The following is a 23,219-nucleotide window of genomic DNA, read 5'->3' as shown; positions in this document are numbered from 1 at the left end:
GTACCTGGTGCCCATGATCAGAGCCTAATGAGACCCAATGTCTGCATATCTCCACCCCAGCCGGGGGAAGCAGGGCAAGCTGGCAGCACATCCCTCCGCTTGGAATCATAGCTAACAGCTGCAGGCAAGGCCTGTGGCTTTCTTCGTCTCGCGTGTGTGTGTCTTTGTGTGTCTGGACCCAGAGAGGACGATGAGGGCTGGCTGCCAACGCCTGTTGGACAGGGCAGTGCCTAGCTCAGCGTGCTGCTCGGCACTGGGGCATTTTAGAAAGACCAGGAGATGAGCCTATGTGCCCCTCATGTGCATATGAGGATTTGTCCCTCTAGCTCCTCCGTGTCCTCGTAGTGTCATCCCACAACCCAGACATATGTGTTTAGATGGTCCAAGGACCAGTTCTTGGACCAGGAACAGAGGGCTTTCCTGCACGGTAATACTCCTGAAATCAAGCACGTGTATAACACACCAGCTCCCTGTCTGCCCTGCTCTGGTGACTCCTTTCATGAAAGATCTCTGAAATGTTATCTGCATTTACACCCAAACTCACTCGCTTTGATCCTTGAAACGGGAATCAAAGATCACATTGTACTTTCCAAGGGTCTGTAGGGTTTTCAGTAGCCTGGGCCAAAAATAATAAAAGTGGCACCCAACCAGGAAACACCTCCTTGAAGTGTGAATGAAACTTGGATTTTTTTTTCAGTTGTATCTTTCCTAATTGACCTGATAATTTAAACTTCCTCCCTTAAGGGAGGGGTTGTTTCTGTGAATTCCGATCACCCTCAGGCCCCAAGCAGCTGGAACCAGCTCATGACTAAACGGCAGAGTGAGCAGCAGGCTTGTGAAAAGGACCACACAACCATGCCCCTCCTACAAAGGCCTTTTTCCAGATTGCCTTTTATTTTAGGGAATTACCTCAAATGTGCATGACAAAATTTATTGTAGTAACCATTGTAAAGCATACAATGCAGTAGTCATATTAATAAATAAATTCACAAGGGTGTGCAGCCATCACCACCATCCCCAGAGCCATCTCATCGAACTAGAAACTATCCATTAAACACTGAGTCCTCATCTCCGAACCCTGAGCACCCACCATTTTGAGTCTGAATTTGACTGTGTACCCCACATACCTGGTGCTCACACAATATTTGTTCATTTGTGAATTGTTTCATTTAGTATGTTTTCAAGGTTCATCTATGCCATAGCATGTGTCTGAATCGCCTTCCTTTCACGTGTTGACTGAGGAACTGGGGAGGTGGCTCAGATATTAAGATCACTGACTGACTGCTCTTGTATAGGGCCTCCATTTGTTTACCAGCACCCATATTGTGGCTCACAATCATCTATAACTCCAGTTCCAGGGTATCTGATGGCCTTTTCTAGTTTCTTCAGAATGGAGCACATGCATGGCTCACAGATAAGCATGCAGGCAAAAGAACTCTTACATATAAAAATAAATAAAAACTTTTTTTTTAAAGAGCCAGCCTTTAATCCCAGAACTCAGGAGGCAGAGGCAGGTGGATCTCTGTGAGTTCCAGGCCAGCCTGGTCTACAGAATGAGTTCCAGGCCAACCTGGTCTACATAGTCAGACCCTATCTCAAAAACATCCAAAAAAAAAAAAAAGTGACTGGTCCTTCCTTTGAGTGTCCACATTCTGTTTACCCTTCATCCCTCAGGACACTGAATTGTCTACACCTTTGGCCATTGTGGGTAATAGTGCTGTGGAATCATTGTGTCCTAGTCAGGGTTTCTATTGCTGGGATGAAACACCATGACCAAAAAGCAAGTTGGGGAGGAAAGGGTTTATTACACTTCCACACACTATACATCATCGAAGGAAGTCTGGACAGGAACTCAAATGGCAGGATCCTGGAGGCAGGAGCTGATGCAAAGGCCATGGAGGGATGCTGCTTACTGGCTTGCTCAGCCTGCTCTCTAATAGAACTGGGGACCACCAGCCCAGGGATGGCACCACCCACTATGGGCTGGGCCCTCCCCCATTGATAAATAATTAAGAAAATGCCTTACAGCCAGATCTTATGGAGGCATTTTCTCAATTGGTTCCCTCTTTTCAGATAACTCTAGCTTGTGTCAAATTGACATAAAACTACCCAGGACACACTGTAAAAGATCTATTTGAGTCCCTGGTTTTAATGTTTTAAAACGTATGTGTTATGAATGTTTTATGTTCATTTATGTCTGCATCATGTGCATGCCTGGTACCCTCAGAGGACAGAAGAGGGTGATAGATCCCCTGGAACTGGATTTACAGATAGTTGTGAGCTGCCGTGTGGGTTAGTTCCTGTAGGAGAGCAGCCGGTGCTCTAAACCACTGAGCCGTCTCTCCAGACCTGATTTTAATTCTTTAGCTATACATCAAAAAAGAGCAGAACTGCCAAGTTTCACGGTGATTCTGTTTTGTTTTGTGATGAACTCCAGGGTTCCAAGCCGGTTGCCAGCACTGGTATCCAAGGGTTCCAGTTCCTCCACTTCCTGCCGACAGGTGGTTTGGGCCAGGGTTGTGGCCCAGCAGTAGCTCACATGCCCAGTATGAATGAGACCCAGCACAAAATACTAAGTTTTCCAGTCTGTGAGCACAGTATATCTTATCCTTTCTTTTTCTTAGTCTTCTTTAATCCTTCTCAGCAGAACTGAACATAATATCAATGCTTGTAATCTCAACTCAGGAAGGTGAGGCAGAAGGATCCTGAGTTTGAGGCTAGCCTGATCTTTATAGCAAGAGTGTATCCAAACATTATTTTAAATGTTTATTATGATTATGATTATTATTATTAGTGTGTGTGTGTGTGTGTACATGGTGCTGGAGCTGAGAGTCCCACATCTTGATCGGCACACAACAGGAAGTGAACTAAGACACTGGGTGTAGCTCGAACATATGTGAGACCTCAAAGCCTGCCTCCACTGTAACACACTTCCTCCAACAAGGCCACATCTACTCCAACAAGGCCACACTGCTGTGGAACAATCTTTGGACACTATGAATGTGCATTGCTCAAATTGTTAATAAAATGCTTATTGGCCAGTAGCCAGGCAGGAAGTATAGGCAGGGCTGCCAGACTAGGAGAATTCTGGGAAAGACAAGGTGGAGTCAGGAGTCACCAGTCAGATGCAGAGGGAACACGAGATGAACATACCATGCTAATAAAGGTACAGCCATGTGGCAAAGCATAAATAGAAATACGGGTTAATTTAAATGTAAGAGTTAGCTAGTAACAAGCCTGAGCTATTGACCCAGCATTTATAAGTAATATTAAGCCTCCAAGTCAATTATTTGGGGAGCAGATGCCAGGTAATTGGGAACAGGCAGGTAAGAGAGAAATGTCTGATTACACCACATCTCCTAATAACGCCACTCCCTTTGGGGGCCATTTTCTTTCAAACTACCACAGTTATTCTATACAGTTATTCTATAACAATGTATATCACACACATACATTGTTATTATTATTATTGCCCATGAAGTGCTCAGGAACTTCAGTGACACAAGGAAGGTAGTAGCAGTGGACACCTTTGACCTGGTCCTTGTTCACTCATCCCACATTTTTGCTAGTTTGAAGGAGTTTTGCTTCATATGCAAGATGTTTTGCCTTGCATGCATGTCTGTGTACCACATGTGCGCCTGGTGCTCTCAGAGGCCAAGAGAGGGCATGGGATTCTCTGGAACTCAGTTACAGACCTCTGTGAGTCACTGTGTGGGTCCTCAGAAGAGCAGTCCTTCTCTTAACTGCTAAGCCATCTCTGCAGCCCCAGAATTTTTTTTCTGAGAGTGGTTTTCAAAACAATGTTCGATAAACTTAGCCAAATGCACTTCCTCTAGTGATGTAATTATGATAATTTATTTACCATTTGGTTAACGTACTAAATTATATAGATATAAAGTATATAGATAGAATGTTCAAAAGAAACCATCTTGCATTCCTTTGATAAATCCCATTTGGTCACAATAAATCCCTTGTATGTGTTGGTAACTTCAATATGTTCATATTTTAAACAGAATTTAGCATGTACATCTGAAACAGGTATTGGTTTGTAACTTTCTCTATTTGTAATGTTATTGTCTATATTTTTTTAAATTTAACTGCAATAACATCCTTTCCAGGGTCTGATGCCCTGCTCTGGCCTCAAGGGGCTCCTGCATTCACATGGTGCACACATATTCACACTGGTACACACATATACATAAATGAATTAATTTAACAATTGTTTTAGGTTTGCCTATTTTGTGTGAGTGTTTTGCTTGCTTGTATATATGTACACCGTGTATGGCTGGTGTACTCCCAGGTCAGAGAGGGCCTCAGATTGGATCCCCTGTGCTGGAGTTCAGATGGCTGTGAGCCACCACATGGGTGGTGAGAAAGGAACCTGGGTCCTCTGCAAGATCTACAAGTGCTCTTACCACTCAGCATCTCTTTATCTTTTTATTTACACAAGCTTTTCCTATTTTTGAAAAAAAAGATTTATTTTTATATTTTTCTGTGTGTGTATGCAGGTGCCGGTGAGAGTTCTCCTTAACCACTGAGTCGTTTCTCCCATCCTTCTGTTGTTGTTGTTTGGGACAGGAAGTCTCAGCTCTACAGCCAAGGCTAGCCTAGACCTCACAATACTCCCTTCTCAGCCTCCAGAGTGCTAGTATTATTGATGTGAACCACTAGGGTGGGATGTGTCTGGCTTTCCCATTAAGGTAATATCAGATCAAAAGTTGGAAAGCATTTCTTTCTCCTGTATTTTCTGTAATAATTACTGTGACTGACATTTTCCCTCAACTTTTTGACAAAATTTGGTTAAATTACCTGGGCTGGGAGTTTTCTTTATGACATATTCTCCATCTGCCTCTCTCTATCTCTCTGTCTGTCTCTCTCTCTGATGTGTTTGCATACACAGGTGTGTATGTGTGCTTGTGTGTGTGTGTCTCACTGTGTAGCCTGGGCTGGCTTTGAACTCAATCTTTCTGCCTCAGTCTGAGTGTTAAAAGATTCCAGACCACCATCTAGATTCAAGAATTTAGTTGTGGAGCTGGGCATGGAAGTCCACGCCCCTGGTCCCAGCACTTGGGAGGCAGAGGAAGGCAGATGGATGTGAGTTCCAGGCCAGCCAGAGCTACACAATGAGACCCTGTCTCAAAAAAAAATTAAGCAAATTAAAATAAATTTTTTTTAAGGAATTTAATTGTGGAACTGGGTCTGGTTCCCAGAACCCACATGGTGGCTCACAACCATCCATAACTTCAGTTCCAGAGGCCCAGCACCCTCTTCTGTTGTCTGAGGGCACCAGGCACACACGATGCACATACATAATGTGCAGGCAAACACTCATACCTGTAAATAAAATAAAACCTTAAAAACGAACCTCATTGTTTTATAATGAAGCTCACTAGTATACATGCTATAAAACTAATACAAATAATTTCATCTTAATACATATAGGGCTCCTTATATTTTCTACTTATGTAAGTTATGGATCCTGTCCACTTCATCTAAATTGTCAAATTTGTTGAAATAAACTTGTTCATTTTATTACCTCATCACCATGAGTATGCATGTGTACACATGTGTCACTGGGGATGAGCTGAGGGGTCACATGTGCTAGGCGGGTGCTTTCATTGCCTTTTATTAGCCCCCCCCCCCCCCCAGTGCCTATCTGTGAAGTCTCAAACCTTGGGACAAATGGCTGAGGGTCCTATTTAACAGATCAAAGCAGACCTGGTCACCAGATTCTCCCAGCTTCCCTCCGGTCCCTACCTGCTGGCTAACCCAGCCCTCTACCCTGAACTGGGGAGTGAATTAACAGAATATTAACAGAAAGCAGTTAACTGGGGCTGGGCTGCCCTTTCCTCTAGAGGTTCTTCCCTGTGTAATTCAGACATCTCGGTTACCTGCCCCTTTGTACCTTTGGCCTCCTGGCAGCTGCTCCTGGTTCCCCACTCTCCCCTCTCTTCACATGGCTCAGGGGCATGTCCATTCCGGACTCTCCCAGATGTCCCTGCCTCTGGCTAAGCTCTCCCTTTTATCTATAATAAACTTTCTCCTCCACCATCCCTAGGAGCAGCCATGGACTTTCCTTTCCTTCTTTTTTTCAATTCAATATCTTTTGTGATAGTGTTTTCTCTTTCACAACTGAAGTTGAAAATCTTTCAAATATCCAACACTTTATTGATTTTCTTCAGACTTTAACATTTTAAAATGACATTTATTAATTTTGTATGTGTGTGTGTGTGCACCACAATGCATGTGTGGAAGTCAGAAGACAATTTACGGTGGTTGGTTCTCTTCTTTCACCACGTAGGTCCCAGGGATTGAGCTCAGGTCCTCAGACTTGGCGACAAGCATCTGGACTTGCTACACCATCTCATCAGCACCACACTTAAAAAATACTTTGGTTTTGTTTGTTTGTTTTTTTTTTTTTTGAGACAATGTCTCATATAGCCCAGGCTGGCCTTCAACTTCTGTGTGGCAAAGGATGAGCTTTTGATCCTCCTATCTCTAGCTCTGGGAGGCTGAGGTTAACAGCAGTGTGCCATCATGCCCAGTATTACAGGGTACTGGGGTCAAACCCAGGGTTTCATGGATGCGAGGCAAGCATTCTACCAAATGAGCTGCACACAGCCCTGCTTCCTGTACTATTGGTATCCATTTTTATTTTCACTCCTGTGAGCAGTCTGAATTTCTGCCATCTTCTAGAAGTGCTTAGGTAACGGAGTGTAGACCTCTCTTCTCAATAGAAGTGTTCATTATGATATATACTCTCCTGTGTGTCCCTTCTCCTGTCTGGTCCTGAGATGGGGTCTGGCTGAGCTGCTGTCTTAGGAAGTGTTGGATTGCTGTGAAGAGACGCCATGACCTCAGCAACCCTTAGAAGAGAAAGCAGTTGACTGGGCTGGCTTACAGTTTTAGAAGTTTAGTCTGTTTTCATCATGGTGGAAGCATGTCGGCACGCAGGCAGATATAGTGCTGGGGAAGTAGCCGAGAGATCTGCAGGCAGCAGGAAGAGAGAGGCACTGGGCCTGGCTTGAGCTTCTGAAACCTCAAAGCCACCCCCAGTGACACACTTCCTCCAACAAGGCCACACCTCCTGATCTTTCTCAAGTACGGATGCCACTCCCCTGATGACTAAGCATCCAAATATACGAATATATTCTTATTCAAACCACCATAGTTGTCCAAACTGATCCCGAACTGTGGCTTCAAGGGGTCTTTCCACCTCAGCCTCCTGAGTAGCTGGGACTGTGGGCATGTGCTGCCAAACCTGCACTTGAACAGATGTTTAAAGCTGTAAGTCTCAGCTCTAACAGCTGTTAGGCTGCACCCCAGAAACACCAATATGCTGGTTCCAAGTCTCACATCATTTCCCTTTGATTTAGCCTGAAGAATTTTTGCTTTTTTTTTTTTTTTTTTTTTTAATTTTCAAGACAAGATCTCATGTAACCCAGGCTGTCCTCAAATTTGTTGTATAGCCAAGGAGGGCCTGGAACTCTTGATCCTCATGCCTTCAACTCAAGAGACTAGAATTACAGGCATGCATCTCCATGCCTGGCTATTACAGCTGTTTTAAAATTTCATTCCAGGGGTTGGAGAGATGGCTCAATGATTAAGGACCTGAATTAGATTCCCAGCAACCATATCATTTTTTTCATTTTTTTTCTAAACATAAGAAAAAGGCGGCCTCAGGCTGGAGAGATGGCTCAGTGGTCAAGAGCACTGACTGCTCATCCAGAGGATCTGGGTTCAATTCCCAGCATCTACATGGCAGCGCACAGCTGTCTGTAACTCAAGTTTCAGGAGACCTGACACCCATGTCAAAACATCAGTGTACATAAAATAAAAAGAAAAAAAAGGCCTCTTTGGATAAGAGAGAAAAACACCCTTTCAGATAACAGTATGAACATTCTGTAGGAGTCCTGACCAGGTGCCTCACTTTGCCAGGTACCTGGAAAAACACCCAGGAGGGAGACCCTGTACCTAATACTACCCAGTCAGAGGAGGGAAAGCCAGCCAAAGCAGAAGCCAAGGCACACTTCTGGTCTATGGCAACCACATAGAACAGGCAGAAAGAGCAGGCAAAGGCCAGCTGTGGTGGCTCAGCACTCCAGGCAAGCAGACCTCTGTAAATCTGAGACTTGAACATAGAAAGTTCCAGACTGGCTAGGCTAATTGAGACTTTTTCAAAAGCAAAAAAGAATATCTAGACAGGCCAGCTGTATGCCGAGGAGAATGTTCATGGCAGAGGAACAGTTCAATCCATTAGGCCCCCTGTGGCATCAGGCATCTGGTCCTCCTCACAGCCTTCAGCCAAGTGGGTAGGGCGGAGTGAGAGCCTGTCTGAGTGGTGACGGCAAGACTCACTCACATTGTGTCTGGGTCTCCTGGTATGCCTGGCACTGGGGGGCTGACAGGTACAGCAGCTTCTGAGAGAATGAAGGCATGGGATAGGAGACTTGGCCTCACAAAGAATGGGCTGACGGGAATAACAAACTCCATTTACACACAGCTTCCCTCACAGAGACTTTGAAAATTAAATACTCCCCGAGCTATGGAAACCCAGCCACTGGCTGAGTGCTAGAACTTTATTATTATAATGGGTCGGCCCAATTCCAGCCACCACAGGCAGAACAATGAGCCATTGAAGCTTCCCATCCACCCTCTCCCTCAGGCTGGGACGGGGGTACCAGGCCTCCGAGGGGAGGGCAGTAGGGCAGACATGCCTAAGTCCTGGCTTTGCCATCTCAGCTCGCAGAGACTCCTGGGGGGTCTGGGAACTGCTTGCCTCACTCATCAAGCAGGGCCCCCATTAAAAACTACAAGCAGAAAACCCATATGCAGAAACAGGTTTTACTCTGACACTCTATTGCAAAGCTTGATGCTTGTGGGTTTGAGCTAACTGTACCTGCTTCCAGGGAAGTCACGGGAAGGTGCCGGAGACACAGGTGCTCTCATCATGCCTGGCCAGTGTGCCTTTATAACAAAAGTAGAGCAACAGAGACAATGGGGTGCCCCTGCCCTATGCGGGGTGCCCCTGCCCCATGCGGGGTGCCCCTGCCCCATGACAGGGTGTGTATCAGGCCCACACTCAGTGCAAAGCCCTGGGGTCAGTAGCCACAACTGGGGCAGGGAGCTGTGCCCATCTGGCTATCAACCTCCAGTTGCTATGTAACAAGGTCACACTATATCTTGTTTATGGTCCCACTTTATTCCCAAGCATTTGGTGTTATTTGATCATCAGTTTTAAGCCCCAAATATCCAATTTTATTGGGAGAGAACAAATTCAATTTTATGGAACTCCAAGACCCACTCGCTGTCCCATGAAATCCTAGAGGGGATTGGGCTGGGTCTCCTCGCCCATCCCTGCTGCCTTTGCTCCCAGCTTTGAGTTTCCTCCCTGAGATGAGGCCTTGCCCTGCCCAGTCAGGCAGCTGAGTCTGGTGTATTCAGCGACTCCTTGGGTCTATCTGGATTGGATTTCCAGCCTCTGAGTGCCCAGCACTCTGCTCAATCCCTGGTGAAGGCCAGCTCTGAACACAGAAGGCCTGTGATGGGAGTCCTCTTACTGCCTACTGGGAAGGCCTCATGTGCTCCTCAGATGGCACTGGGATGGCTCCTGGGACCCCAGCTTGGGTTTCAGGATTAGGGTAACCTGAGTATCATAAACTGCAGCAGGGCTGAGATTAGGCAGGCTCAGGTCTACGTTGCTTTGCTAGGCCCCTGGGAGATGTGAAGGTCTCCTCACTACCCTTGTAGCCACAGGTGCTTGGCTGTGGACCAGAACATGCAGGGCTCCCCAAACCCTCTGGTGGCAGGACCAGAAACATGAGAGCTCTTGGAGAGCTTAAGGGGGTTGGGGACAGCAAGGGGATGTAGCAGAAGCCAGGTCTCAGCAGCAGGGATGCTCAGGGTGGTTGGTTCTGCAGGAAAATGAGGGTCAGCAGCTGCCCATGAGTGAGCAGCCATGGCCCTGGCTGGCTCACCATCAAAGTCACAAGGTCACCATCAAATGGGCCTTCTGTTCCTCCTCCTCCTCCCAGGACAGCTCCCCATCCAGAGTGGACAGCATCAGTCTTGGACCTTGGGTGGACCGGGGCCATACCAGGCAGGCAATGGCAGACATGTGAATGACACTGCATGGAGAGGTCCAGGGACCACCTTCAGCTCTTGGATACATAGGTAAGTGTGACTGCAGTTTCCTTACTAAGGACCTATGTGTGCCACCAATGGAAACCCATGCCTGTCACTGTCTTCAGCCATTGGCTGTTGTTGTTTGCTTTTACTCTTTTGGGGGGGGTTGCCACCCAGCTCCCAAATAAATCACATATGGAGGCTTATTCTTAATTATAAATGTCCGGCCTTAGCTTGGCTTATTGCTAGCCAGCTTTTCTTAAATTAGCCCCGTCTATCTTTTGCCTCTGGGCTTTTCTTATTCTTACTTCTGTAAATCTTACTCTTACTCTGTGGCTTGCTGTGTAGATGGGTGGCTGGGTGACTGACCCCTGGAGTCCTCCTTCTTCTTTGGCTACTTCTTTTTTTCCCCCCGATTTTTCCTTCTATTTATCCTCTCTGCCTGTCAGTCCCACCTATTTCTCTTTCCTGCCTCACTATTGGCTGTTCAGCTCTTTATTAGACTATCAGGTGTTTTAGACAGGCGAAGGAACACAGCTTCACAGAGTTAAACAAATGCAACATAACTATTGGCTGTTCAGCTCTTTATTAGACTATCAGGTGTTTTAGACAGGCGAAGGAACACAGCTTCACAGAGTTAAACAAATGCAACATAAACAAAAGTAACACACCTTAAAAATAATATTCTACTCATCCTTTGTTTTACATCTAGTATCCTCCTATGAGTGAGTACATACCATGTTTGTCTTTCTGAGTCTGGGTTACCTCACTCAGGATGATTTTTTTTCTAGATCCATCCATTTGCCTGCAAACCTCATGATGTCATTGTTTTTCTCTGCTGAGTAGTACTCCATTGTGTATATGTACCACATTTTGTTTATCCATTCTTCAGTTGAAGGGCATCTAGGTTGTTTCCAGGTTCTGGCTATTACAAACAATGCTGCTATGAACATAGCTGAGCATGTGTCCTTGTGGTATGATTGAGCATACCAGGGAGGCTACCTAGAAAACAGGACCTTAAGAAAGACACAGGGATCGCCCAATGACAGAGAAATGGATGAGATCTACATGAGCAAACTGGATGTAAGCGGGGGTAATGAAAGGCGAGGGTCGAGGGAAAGAGAGCTTGGGGGAGCGGGAGATGCCAGCTGGATCAACAACAGAGAGGGAGAACAAGGAATAAGAGACCATGATAAATGAAGACCCCATGGGAATAGGAAGAAGCAAAGTGCTAGAGAGGCCCACAGAAATCCACAAAGATACCCCACAATAGACTACTGGCAATGGTCGAGAGAAAGCCCGAACTGACCTACTCTGGTGATAGGATGGCCAAACACCCTAACTGTCATGCTAGAAATCTCATCAATGACTGAGGGAACTGGATGCAGAGATCCACAGCCAGGCCCCAGGTGGAGCTCCAGGAGTCCAATCGGTGAGAAAGAGGAGGGATTGTATGAGCGAGAATTGTTAAGACCAAGATTGGAAAAAGCACAGGGACAAATAGCCAAATGAATGGAAACACAAGAACTATGAACCAATAGCTGAAGAGCCCCCAACTGGATCAGGCCCTCTGGATAAGTGAGAGAGTTGATTAGCTTGATCTGTTTGGGAGGCCCCCAGGCAGTGGGACCAGGACCTGTCCTCAGTGCATGAGCTGGTTGTTTGGAACCTGGGGCCTATGCAGGGACACTTTGCTCAGCCTGGGAGGAGGGGACTGGACCTGCCTGGACTGAATTTACCAGGATGAGCTGCATCCCCAGGAGAGTCCTTGCCCTGGAGGAGATGGGAATAGTGGGTGGGCTGGGGGAAGTGGGGGGGTGGGAGGAGGGAGGACAGGGGAATCCGTGGATGATATGTAAAATTAAATCAAATATAAAATAAAAAAGTAATATTCTACAACAATTAACCATTGGCAAAACTTCACCCTGTTACTATGGGTTCTGGAAACAGGAGTCATGACCCCAGTCATGTGTGCTGGGCTTTGAAGGCAGGCTGCACATAAGGCCCAATGTATAGCTAGATAAGAGCCTGATGCCTCGTGGCGCAAACCCTCTATCCATCAGCCTGCATCTTAGTGCTGCCTCCCAGTTCTCTAGAGACCTCTTGGCACCCTGTGCTGAAGAATCTTCTGCCCAGTTATTTCACATCCTGAATCTCTTGGGTCATGGTTGGGCCAGCCCTCCCCAGCCTCTCTGGGAAACTCCTTTTTTCTCTGCCCTGTCTGGGAGGGTTGCTGAGCAACCGATGGCATGGCTGTGTCAGGAGAGAGGTGTATGCACAACTCTGGGGCTCTCCCATCTCACCTGGAAGAAGCCAGACCAACAAGAGCCTCACCTGGCTGTGAGGGACAAGCAGGGCTTGGCCTGGCCGCGCCTTCCTGTGCAAGGCACAGTGTGTGACTCCGTTTCCTTATTGGTGCCTTTGCCTAGTTCAGGAAGCACATGAGGAGCAGCCCACAGCAGTGCAGCCTGAGCCCGATCAGGAAACAGCCCCGTGGATTCTGGTGGCTCTGGGCTTCCACTGGAAAAGGCACTTCGTGGGGACAAGGAGAAGAGACGGGATGAGGCAAGCTTAAATGGTACAGAGGCTTATGTTTAGCTCAGGTTTCTCAGAGACATCTTTGGTGCTGAGGACCCACTAGGGCAGGTTTGGGGGATCTGGTGGTTGAAAAAGAACGGCCCCCATAGGCTCATATGTTTGAATGCTTAGTCATCAGGGAGTGGCATTACTTAGTAGGGATTAGGAGGTGTGGCCTTATTGGAGGAAATGTGTCACTGGGGGTGGGCTTTGAGGTTTCAAGGGCCCAAGGCAGGCCCAGTCTTTGTCTCTCTTCCTGCTGCCTGTGGATCAGGATGTAGAACTTTCAGCTACTTCTCCAGCACCATGTCTGCCTGCATGCCACCATGCTTCTTGCCATGCTCTTTGCCATTAAAAACAAAAACAAAAACAAAAAAACTGACTAAACCTCTAAAACTGTAAGCAAGCCCCAATTAAATGCTTTCTTTTCTACGAATTGCCATGGTCATGGTGTCTCTTCACAGCACTAGAACACTGACCCAGACAGGTGTTGCTGCTTGAGTTCCACAGATGTCTAGGAAACAGTCTGGACACCTTGTTCTAGTCTCTACCCCGGTTAGTGTTCGACTGTGGCTCCTGCACTCAGTACTAAGTCCACAGCCTGCAAGTTTGGGGCCAGAAGAGTACACCTTCTGGGCTGGGGTTGGCCCCCAGGATCTAGGCCTGTCTCAGATCATTTGGATGGAGAATCAATTCACAGATGCTTCCAAAGGGAGCTAGGTCTGTGTGGTCCACTCCCAAGTATCCAGTGCCTGCCTGCTGGCCTCAAGCTATGGGAATGCCTGCCCATGTCTGGGTGTAACCTGCACACATCATTCCCCCTGTGCATCTCATGTAGAACTAAGAGTGGACTAATCAGGGAGGGAGGAGGAGAGGCAGAGACCAGGCCAGGAGAGGCCAGTGCATCTGGCCATGCATTGTACAGAGGGGGCCTTCCCTGGAGTCTGCCACCCAAGGTTACTAGGTGCAGGGAAATAGCATCCAGAGGGACAGGTGAGGCAGGGGTGAGGGGAGCAGGAACAGACAGTCCAGTGCAGCCACAACCATGTCTCATGTGGTAGAACCTCCTGATCAGGGGGACCAGACACCTTGAGCCTGAATAGTGACGTGGTCTATTAGTCCTGGGTCTCTTCAAGGACACAGCCTATCTGACAGACATGCTGGACAGCTGTCTCAAGGCGTTCTTAGGTCCTGGCTTGCCCATAGCTCCAGGCAGCATGCAGTATGTGAGTGCTAGGTGGGGGGTTAGGCTTGCCACATGGTGGCACCTCCTGGGTTCTGTTTGAGAACCACTGCATATGCCAAGGTGGCAAAGAACAAAAATGTGGGTCTCAGGTATAAGCTCCTGCCTGAGGCCTTGGGCAGACACTGCTGTTTCTCACAGGCAAGTCCACTTGCTGGCAAGGTTGCCCAGCCAGGACATGGATACAGTCTCCACTGCCAGCAAAGCGCAGTAGGGACCGATGCCCCTGCCACTGGCTGAGCAGAGGTCCCCAGAGGGCTTGGTCATATGCAGTCTCAGCCGCTCTACCACTCTAAGAACTGATCCTCTCCGAGCCTTGCTGGGCTCTGTCCTCCCCTACTGTCCCCTCAGTCTGGCCCTCAAAAGCGTCTGTCACTCTTCTCTGCACAGGGATCTCAGGACAGCAGGAAGTGGGGATAATGTGGGAGAGGGCGAGGTGCTAGGAGATGGGAACTCCATTCCTCTTCCCAGGACAGTCAGGCAGGGAGGGAGCTCCTCCGACTCCTTTCCTTCCCATGGCCTTGCGCAACCCAGAGCCACAAGCAGAGGTGTGTAAAGCATTGCCGGGGGTAATTGCAGGTTACACGGAACAATCTGAGGAATTAAAAACATATTTTCATTGCATCATAAAAACATGCAAAGGCAGAGAAGAGGCGGCCCAGGGGAGCACCTGGCCCTGGGTTGGGGAGCACCTGGCCCTGGGGCATTCTAGCCCTCGTTGCATTTTCTGGTCCAGAGAGGGAACTGGCCCTGCAGTGATCCTGCGGGTAGGTGGGGCAGTCACTCAGGACAGATGCCACTGCTGATGCAGCTCATCTGTGGATTCTGCTCCTTGGCATTGACCCTGCCTCTAGCACAGGGCACAACAGCCCTCAGTGAGTAGTGCAAAGTAGTCACTGGTCTGTGCACACTGCCCTGTTAGGGACTTCCTGGTCCTGTTCTGGCTCCACAGATGACTGAGTGAGTGCTCTGGGTCTTACCAGAGCACTGGGCTGTCTTTGTGGTCTCCTGGCCCCACAGCTAGGCCAATGTGTGGGGTTGCACTGGCCAGCCCCACAGGTAGCTTGAGTGGTAGCTCATCCCTGTGGGAGTCCTTTCTCTGCAACACTCACTGCTTGTGAGTTGATCAGACCCCTGCTCACTGTTTTCCAGGAGTGCAGAGGGAGCAGGACCTGAAGCCACATAGAACATGGATTTGTGGATGTCTGGACCCTCCTAGAGGCTGGCACAGGCTGAGACAAAGAGTCCAGGGGCAAGTACCCTGATGTAAATTCTGCTCTGGGAAGAAGGTATAAAAGTAGGCCCTACCTTTGGGGCTGGCCAGTGCAGCTGCACACAGTGGCCTAGCTATGGGGTCCAGGGACAGGTTCAGGAGACCACAAAGGCAGCCCACTGCTCTGGTGAGACATGGGCCCAGAGCCTCACCCAGTACTGTGGAGCCAGAACAGGATAAGAGGACCCCAATGGGGCAGTGTGCACAGACTAGTAACTATCCTAAAGGGGCCTTGGGGACATGAATGTATGGATGGCAATGGCTGGCTGGGCAGGCAGGAACCTACAGGCCAGTGGATGCACAGGGCCAGTCACAGGTTGCCTCTATTCAGTCAGCACCCCGCACCAAGGCCACTTTCAGGTGCTTGCTTGCCCCCTTGGCAGGGACTGCCCCCAGAGCTGTGGTCCCATGAGATGCACCTGGCCAGGTCCCAGAGGCTTCCCACCCCCGCTGGCCTGAAGCAGCAGGTATTAGCTGACCTCTCTCCCTCGGAGGCAGACAAAACCTCAAGCTAGAGGAGTGCCCCGCCCCCAACCACGCCCCAGGATCCTGGCAGGCTGGGGCGTGCCACCAGTGGGGCATTAAATAGGACATGGCTGATCTGGCCCTGCACTTGTCAGGAGGGCGGGGCCCAGCCCAGCACTTGGCGTCTTAATTGGGCGTCTGAGAGCACCCTTGCACACTTCCACTCTGAGCCAGGCTCTGGTAGGCCCATTAAGGTGCAAACACATTCCTTTGTTGGCTGACAAGCAGGGTCCCATCCAAGGCTCCCGGGGCCAGGCTAAGTGATGTTTTCTTAAGGAAGACATGAGATTAGCCTCTGCTAAAGCCTCAGCATAATGCAGTGCCCTGCCCCTCCCTGTAAGGGCTGTCTCTCCCTGCAGTGATTGACAGGCGCTCCCTGGCCCATCAAGCTTCAATGTGGAGGATTAGCCAAAACCAGTTCACAAGCTGACCTGGAGGGCCACAGTGGAAAGGAAGGAGGTGAGTGGCTTTCAGTTCAGAGACAGCGAACATCAAACAACCCTGGCAAACCTCTCCTCCTGTTCCTGACCCTTGATGACCACCGGAGCTAGGCTGCCCTTGCCTCAAGATGCACACAGAGACCTTAGGGGTGACCTTGGCAAAAGGTGTCTTCAGGCCTGAGCCAGTAGCTGAAGGGAGATGGTGGGTGCTGAGGATGGTGGGGAGGTACTGTGTCCTGCCAGCAACCAGAAGGGTCAGGTTAGGGTTGTCCCTCCCAGTGGCTGCTGGGAACTCTAGGACTAAGACACTGTGGCTCTGTGTATTATGGTTCTGGTGCAGCAGATCCTGATTGGAAGCTACTATTATGTGACACTGGGCAATCCTGGGGGCACCACAAGCAGACATGCTTTAGGAAAACATCCTCTTTATTGGCGCTCCAGAAATGCCAGGGGCCTCAAACCCGGGCAGCCCACATGGGGGTTTCTGCGCAGGCCATCATCATCTGACGCTGGAGTATGAGAAGGCTGGCCAGAGGATGTAGGTGTGGAGTCATCCCTGCAGGACACACAGCCATTTATGCAGACACACGGTGCTCCATCCACATCTTCTGGGATCTCTGAGGTGGTAGCAAAACCTTCCAGTCCTGCCAATAACAGGTGTGGTCAGCACAGGTCAGCCTCATATTGGCCTAGCCATGTCACCCCAAACCACAAGAGATTATTGAAAGATGGGTTGGAAATAAGCCCTTGAAGAGAGCCCCCCCACCCCACCCCACCCCAGACTGGTATATCAGAGAGAACACTGCAGTTGCAAAAACATTTGATCAAATATTTTGATCAAAAACGTATGCTGGGCTCTTAACAACCCCCCCCCCCCAGAAGGTATAATATTCAGGTAAGAGCTTCCTTAGAGGGCCCTCTTTGTCAAATGCAGCCCTGCACTGAGAAGCTGTGGTGGAGCTGGTGCCAGAATGCCCAGACAAGGGCCTGGCCAGACTCCCCACCCACTGGATGTCTGAGAGCTCCTGCTGGGCCTCTCAGAACAGACAGAGGGCATCTTGAGGAGAAAGAACTCTTCCTAGAGCCTCCCCTCAGCTTCAGGGAGGAGAACAGTTACCAAGGGCCCAGACCAAGAAGGGGTGACAGCCGAGACAGACACCCCAGGATGGCTGGAGCATGCAGGCTTCAGGACTGGGGCTTCTGGAGGGTGCCGTCAGACAGAGGTGACATGGCAGGGGCAGGCCTTTGCCAAGTTCTTCCTCCTCAGAAGAGGACTACCATGACTGGGAAGGCACTGCGACTTCTGGCTGCCCGCTCGGCCAGCCTGACCACAAAGCTGTAGCAGAGCCTCGTGTGCGGCGGTCAGTCAGCCGTGTGCAAGGCAGTATCTCCACCTTCTGGGCAAGAAGGAAATGAGCGGCGCTTGTGCTCAGTGCAGGGAGACATGGCACACGGGGAGCAGCACTTGACACTGCCCAGGAGACGCTGTGAGAACCTAGCCTGCGGGGGGACCATGGCCTGCGGGGGACCACGGCCTGCGGGGGAACCATGGCCTGCGGGGAACCTCGGCCTGCGGGGGACCACGGCCTGCGGGGGAACCATGGCCTGTGGGGGACCCCTGCATGTACCTGGCATCATGCCCGTCATGGTGGCTCCCATGACTCCAGCCACAAATGCTCTTCTCAAGCCTGCTCACCTGGATCCAGGTGTCTGAGGAGCCTTGTGCTGGGCACATGGCTTAGCGTGTGCCCTCAGCTTGGCAGGGATGGAGACTTAGCCTCAGCACCCAGTCACAGTGGGGTCCAGGCCTGAGCGCTTGGAGATGTGCAGCTTCACCACCTCCTCAGAGCAGGTGGGGTGGATCCCTACTGTCTGCATCACCTGTGCATACGACGCCCCACATCTGCACACACCGAGAGTAGATGGTAAGTGGTTAGTATGGGGAGGTCTGTCCACACCACTCTGACCTTGGGAAGGCCTTAGAGGGCAGTGATTTCCTTCCGGAGTCAGCACTAAGACTGTATGCCCGTGCCTGTGCTGGACTGCCCTCTGCCCCCAGGAAACACCCACTACCCACATTGTCAAGTTGCTACCCACCTCAGGCCCTCCTATCCAACCTTGCCCTGGCTTGCTCTGTCCCGTCTCTTTCCTAATTGCCCCTTTCTCCAGGCCTGCTCTATCACTGTCAAGGTGTGGCAGAAATCACCCACCCCAGCCACTTCTGACTGCAGCCTACACCCACCCACCCGGCTCTCCTGCTCAGAAATCTACACATGGACACATGGCATCCAAACACAAGGCAGGGAACTGGCTGTGGACGGCATTTTGCCTATCCAGAGTAAGTTCATGAAGGGAGGTGATCAGCCTAGCCACTAGTCCTCTGAGAACAGCCTCCACTGTCAGCCTCTCTTGGCCTCTGAGACCTGGCCTCCACCCAGATGCCCCTGCCTCACCGCCAAAGGTCAGTCAGGTTCCAGGGCTTGAGATGACTAGGAAAGAGCTGTTCAGTGCAGCCGTGTGGCTGAGTCCTGGGCTATAGCTCCGTGAGTTTTTGTTTTGTTTTGTGTGTATCCATGTGTGCATGCATGTGGCATGTACATGTATTCATGGCACAGGGGACAGAACCCTGGAGGACACAGAGTGAGAGGGCATAGGGAAAGGTGGACAGGAGGAGGGTGTGTGGACACCTGGGTCCCCAGTGGGCTGGATCTAGGGACAAGGGAGAGCAGGTAGGGGATCCCAACAAAGAAATAGGACCAATACGCTGAAGGATTGTGTGTGTGAGACAGGGTTTGGGCCAGATCCTATCATATGACAGCAAGCCTCAGGCCTACCTAGCCTGCAAATGTGTTAGGGCAATGGCTGGTGATAAGGTTCTCCCAAGCATGAGCCGCAGGTCCCAGGTGAGCCCATGTCTTTGGAATATATATCTGTGGCTTTAGGAGATCTGCAGCAGAACTATCACTGGGAGTCTACTCCAAAGTAGCCACCAGGAAGGATCCATGAGCAGCCTCTCCTGAGCATCCTGAGAGACCATGCAGGCCGTGTCCACCATGGATCCATGGTGTGGAGGATGAAAAGCAGGGTGTCCACATCAGCTTCGCCTGGGAGGGCCCTGGGATTAATGGGATAGGGCCATCCCACAGTGCATTCCCATTCACTGTTCTGAATGCAGGTTCACTGCCCAGGCAATTCAGTCTTGGGAAGACTTTCTGAAAGTCTTTTAAATGGTGGCAACCTCTCTATAATACTGATTTCCTTAATATGCAAAGAGCTCTTGTAGCTCGACAATTGGAGCACAAACAACTAGAAAGAAAAACCACAGGATACAAATAAACAGTTGGGCCTGGTGGTGGCGGCACACGTCTTTAATCCCAGCACTGGGGAGGCGGATCTGAGTCTGGGGCCAGTTATACGGCAGCCAGGGCTGCAGAGGAGCCTGTGGGCAGGGAAAGGCAGACAAGACACCAACAACACCAGACAGTTCACAGGAAAGAGAACAGAAGTGACCAGTGGAGGCTGGGGGTGAGGGCTCAACCCCACTCACGCTGGCCCGCCCCAAGGGTGCAGCCATCCCTGCCTAGGACCTTTGGCTAGAGAGTCTCTCCTGCTGTGTCCACAGTGCCTGAGGCAGGCTGAAGGATGCCCACTGCAGACGTGTACAAACCCCTCCCCCAGAAATGTGGACCCAGTGGCTTCACTACTGGGAAAAAACTACCGGCAACTGTGCCGTCACAGAGGGAAGGGGCTACAGCACAAAATGGCCAGGATTCTAGACGACTTACTTGATCCCCAGAGCAAATCCTTGAGTGACTTCTCCAGCGTTGGGGCCAAGGAAGTGCAGGCCCAGCACCAGCTGTGGGGCCTCCCTCAAGCACACCATCTGAAAGCCACGGTGATTTTGACTGTCACTTAGTCACAGGGGCCACCCAGCCACGGGGAGTTGCTATGCCCTCCCTCCACAGCCCTCGGGTTTCCACTTGTGGTAGCTGGTATTGACTGTCAATCTGACAAACTCCACGAGAAGTTTCCACATTGGGTTAACTGTGGTGGCTAGACCCATCACAACGGTGGGCAGCACCATTCCATGGGCCGGGGTCCAGACTGCATAAAAAAGAGATTGCGAGCTGAGCACCAGCGGCCATCTCTCTGCTTCTTGACTGCAGACACACGTGACTGGCTGCCTCAAGCCCTTGCCACCAAGCCTTTCCTTACACTGTGAGACAAAACAAACCCTTCTTTAAGTTGCTTTTGCGGGGACTTTGTCCCACGAGGACCCTGGGGACACCAGAGCACTCCCCGCGGTCACTAGTTTTTTCCGTCTTAGCCCCAGTGCCCTGGCCCCTGGCCCCTTAGCACACTCACCTTTATGTAGCACTGTGATGCATCCCGACCCGTCACTGTGAACTCCAGTGGCTTATAATATGCATGGTAAACCTGGGTGACAAGACACCAGCACCTGAATCAGTGGCCGTGCCCAAGACAGTCCCACAGTCTTGGATCAAACAAACAAAAAAGTAGTGGGAAGACAGGATTCTCAGGGACCCAGAGACACTTATGTGGCCCAAGGGTATGACATGAGATGTGTCAACACCTCGGCTGGTTGTAGAGAGTGTGTCCTCTGTCCAGGCAGCCTGTGTCCACAGCCATGCAGTCTGTAGACAGAGCCTCTCCTCCCCACATCTGAGACTCCGCACTGAAACACAGCAGGAGAGCAGGCACCAGGCTGCTGAGGTGCTACCAGCCACGATACAACACAGAGACCACAGTGTGAGCCACGGTACTGGGGCATCCCTAAGAAGTAGATCCAGGCCTCCCCAAGACCAAAAAGACTGGACAGGGAGACCTCAGGCAAATCACTGGTGTAAGAGTGCCCATCCTACCGTGTGAGCAGAATGGCTCTCAGATGGCTGCCTGGCCTCCCTGAGACACCCTGGTGCCGACCTGGCCTAAACTTCAGCTAAGAGGAGGGGGTGGGGCAGGATTGTGGAGGAGCAGGGCAGGCCCCAGCCTCACTGGAGCTGTGGAACAAGGGCTTTCAGCACCCATGAAGGGCTTGACAGTGTGTTCAGGGCTACAGGCATATAAAAAATGAGCAGGGCCCCACATGTGCTACACAGCCATTATTAATTAATAGGGCTTCAGAGAATATTGTTCTAAGCAAGACAGAACTGAAAACAAAACAAACTAGAATGTTTGGCTATTCAACATCATGAAACGTAAAGCATTATAAAATGCTGTGAGCACATGTCCCAGTGCACTTATGATGAATCTAACAAAAATAGCAAATAAAGTGCTGCGAGGGCAGGCCTGTCAGGCCTGTCCCCATGATGGAGGGCCTGGGTACATGGAGGGGCAGACACCACAGCCTGGTGACCCGGGCCGCTCAGCCTGCAAGCTGCTGCTACAGGAAGACCTCCACCAAAGTCCTCCAGCTTCCACTACCTGGCAGCTTTCAAAGCTTCCTGCTACCTCGGCCTACTCGGAAAGCACCCCAGGGCCACAGCCTGCCACTGCAGACTCCCAAAAGCGCCCTGGCCCAGTGAGAACCCTTGCTTAGGATGAAGGCTCCAGTCAGCCTGTAGTCACTAGAAGAACTTGAGGAGAGGACAGAATTTGGGCTGGGAGTAAATGTCTTGCCCATTGGGAACCTCAGAAGAGTCCTAGAAAGGTGGAGGTGCAGGTGGGTAGGATGGAGGTGGGTAGGATGCAGGTCAGAGGACACCTGGGAGGAGCCATTCGGGTTAAGTGAGACTCCTCCCACTGAGAGGTAAGGAGAACTCTGCAGAGCAGCACCAGGACCTGAGACCTTCTGTTACAAGCTCTCTGCATGCTGAGGCTGTGGTGGTAATGCTAGGAAGCTCAACAATGCTTCTAGCACATACAGTAAGCTAAGGGGCCGGGCTGGAGGCTGCCAGACCACAGGGCCTCAGAGGAGGGCATCTTCCTGCCCTAATGACTCCATCCAGGACAGCAGGTGGACACTGAGTGAGACCAGAGAAGCGAAGCTTGGCCACACACTGAAGCTACCAAAGGCTTCTGACTTCCCGTGTTTCTGGAGCTGCCTGATACTCCTGTCCTGTGGAGGCCCCACACTATGCCCTGCTTAGAGCAGCCCCCAGGAACTAGCCCCTGTTTACCAGACCTCCAATCCTGGAGAGCCTCTGTGGAGAGTGGCCATCAGGTAGTCCCCTACCTCTACATGCTCCTGGCCATGGAGAGCCACAGCTTCCTCTTCAGACAACCCCACACAGCCATACTCCAGTGGTGTGAAGACAGTCGTGGGAACCTGGAAAGTAGGTCTGGAATCAGATATGTCTCTTGGGCCCCCCAAATTGAAATTGCATCCCCTGAGTGACACTTGAGTAGTAATCTGAGGCCAGGGACACAGCCACACACGAGCACAGCAGGTGGCCACTCACTGTTCCTGGGCTGGACCAGGAGTCAAACCACATAGATCCCTTTCTCTAGAGGAGGGAATGAGCTGCCAGGCAGAGCCCCACTATCCTCACTGGCACAGGCTTTTCTCTGAAGCTGTCACTTCGATGTGCTGGTCCCATGACAGAGCTCAAGAGATCCTGGCCAGTTCTCAATGACTAGGGATCTGTTCATATGGCCCCACGGACTGTGTCCTCCTGCTCATGTGTGCAAATGCACTCACATTCACACACTCACATGGACACACACACCTGTGTACATGCATGCATGCATACATGTGTGCATACATACAACATGCACATGCAGGCACACACAGGTGCACATGAACCTTTCAGCCAGGAGAAGCAGTCAAGCCTCCCCCAGGTTGGACTTGGGTCCTTTAAAGGAACTCACGTTGCTGTAATCCATTAAGGTTGAAGATTTCCCAAAGAGCCTCTGAGCCAGCAGCTTTCCTGCCTTGATAGCAGTGGGTGTCAGCTCAGGCCGCCCCTGAGGGAAGAGCATAGCAACACTGTGTTCCAGGCAGCCTGTACAGATGCTACTCCACCACCCATTGCCTTCCGAGCGGGTGGCTCCCTGCTGAAGACCCCCAGCCCCG

At 50.4% G+C, this 23,219-nt stretch overlaps 1 protein-coding gene across 3 annotated transcripts in view; it reads right to left on the bottom strand.

Annotated features, from left to right (window-relative positions):
- Nucleotides 1–16,591: 16,591 nt before the first annotated feature.
- Nucleotides 16,592–23,219, bottom strand: part of Txnrd2 (thioredoxin reductase 2) — a 53,487-nt gene continuing 46,859 nt past the window's right edge. For all 3 annotated transcript variants that reach the window (XM_052740271.1, XM_052740272.1, XM_052740273.1), the window contains 6 exons: nucleotides 23,015–23,110; nucleotides 22,380–22,472; nucleotides 20,549–20,620; nucleotides 19,969–20,066; nucleotides 17,880–18,086; nucleotides 16,592–16,827 (listed from right to left, as the gene is read on the bottom strand). In XM_052740271.1, coding sequence (XP_052596231.1) covers nucleotides 17,963–18,086; nucleotides 19,969–20,066; nucleotides 20,549–20,620; nucleotides 22,380–22,472; nucleotides 23,015–23,110 — 483 coding nt within the window. In that variant the 3' untranslated portion in view covers nucleotides 16,592–16,827; nucleotides 17,880–17,962. The remainder of the gene's footprint in view (nucleotides 16,828–17,879; nucleotides 18,087–19,968; nucleotides 20,067–20,548; nucleotides 20,621–22,379; nucleotides 22,473–23,014; nucleotides 23,111–23,219) is intronic.

Source organism: Peromyscus californicus, unplaced genomic scaffold (assembly GCF_007827085.1).
Source record: "Peromyscus californicus insignis strain IS unplaced genomic scaffold, ASM782708v3 Scaffold_16__1_contigs__length_79575227, whole genome shotgun sequence".
In the NCBI taxonomy this organism is placed as follows: Eukaryota; Metazoa; Chordata; class Mammalia; order Rodentia; family Cricetidae; genus Peromyscus; species Peromyscus californicus.
The sequence above is the reverse complement of the archived record's forward strand: the minus strand, read 5'-3'. Positions and strand labels throughout refer to the sequence as shown.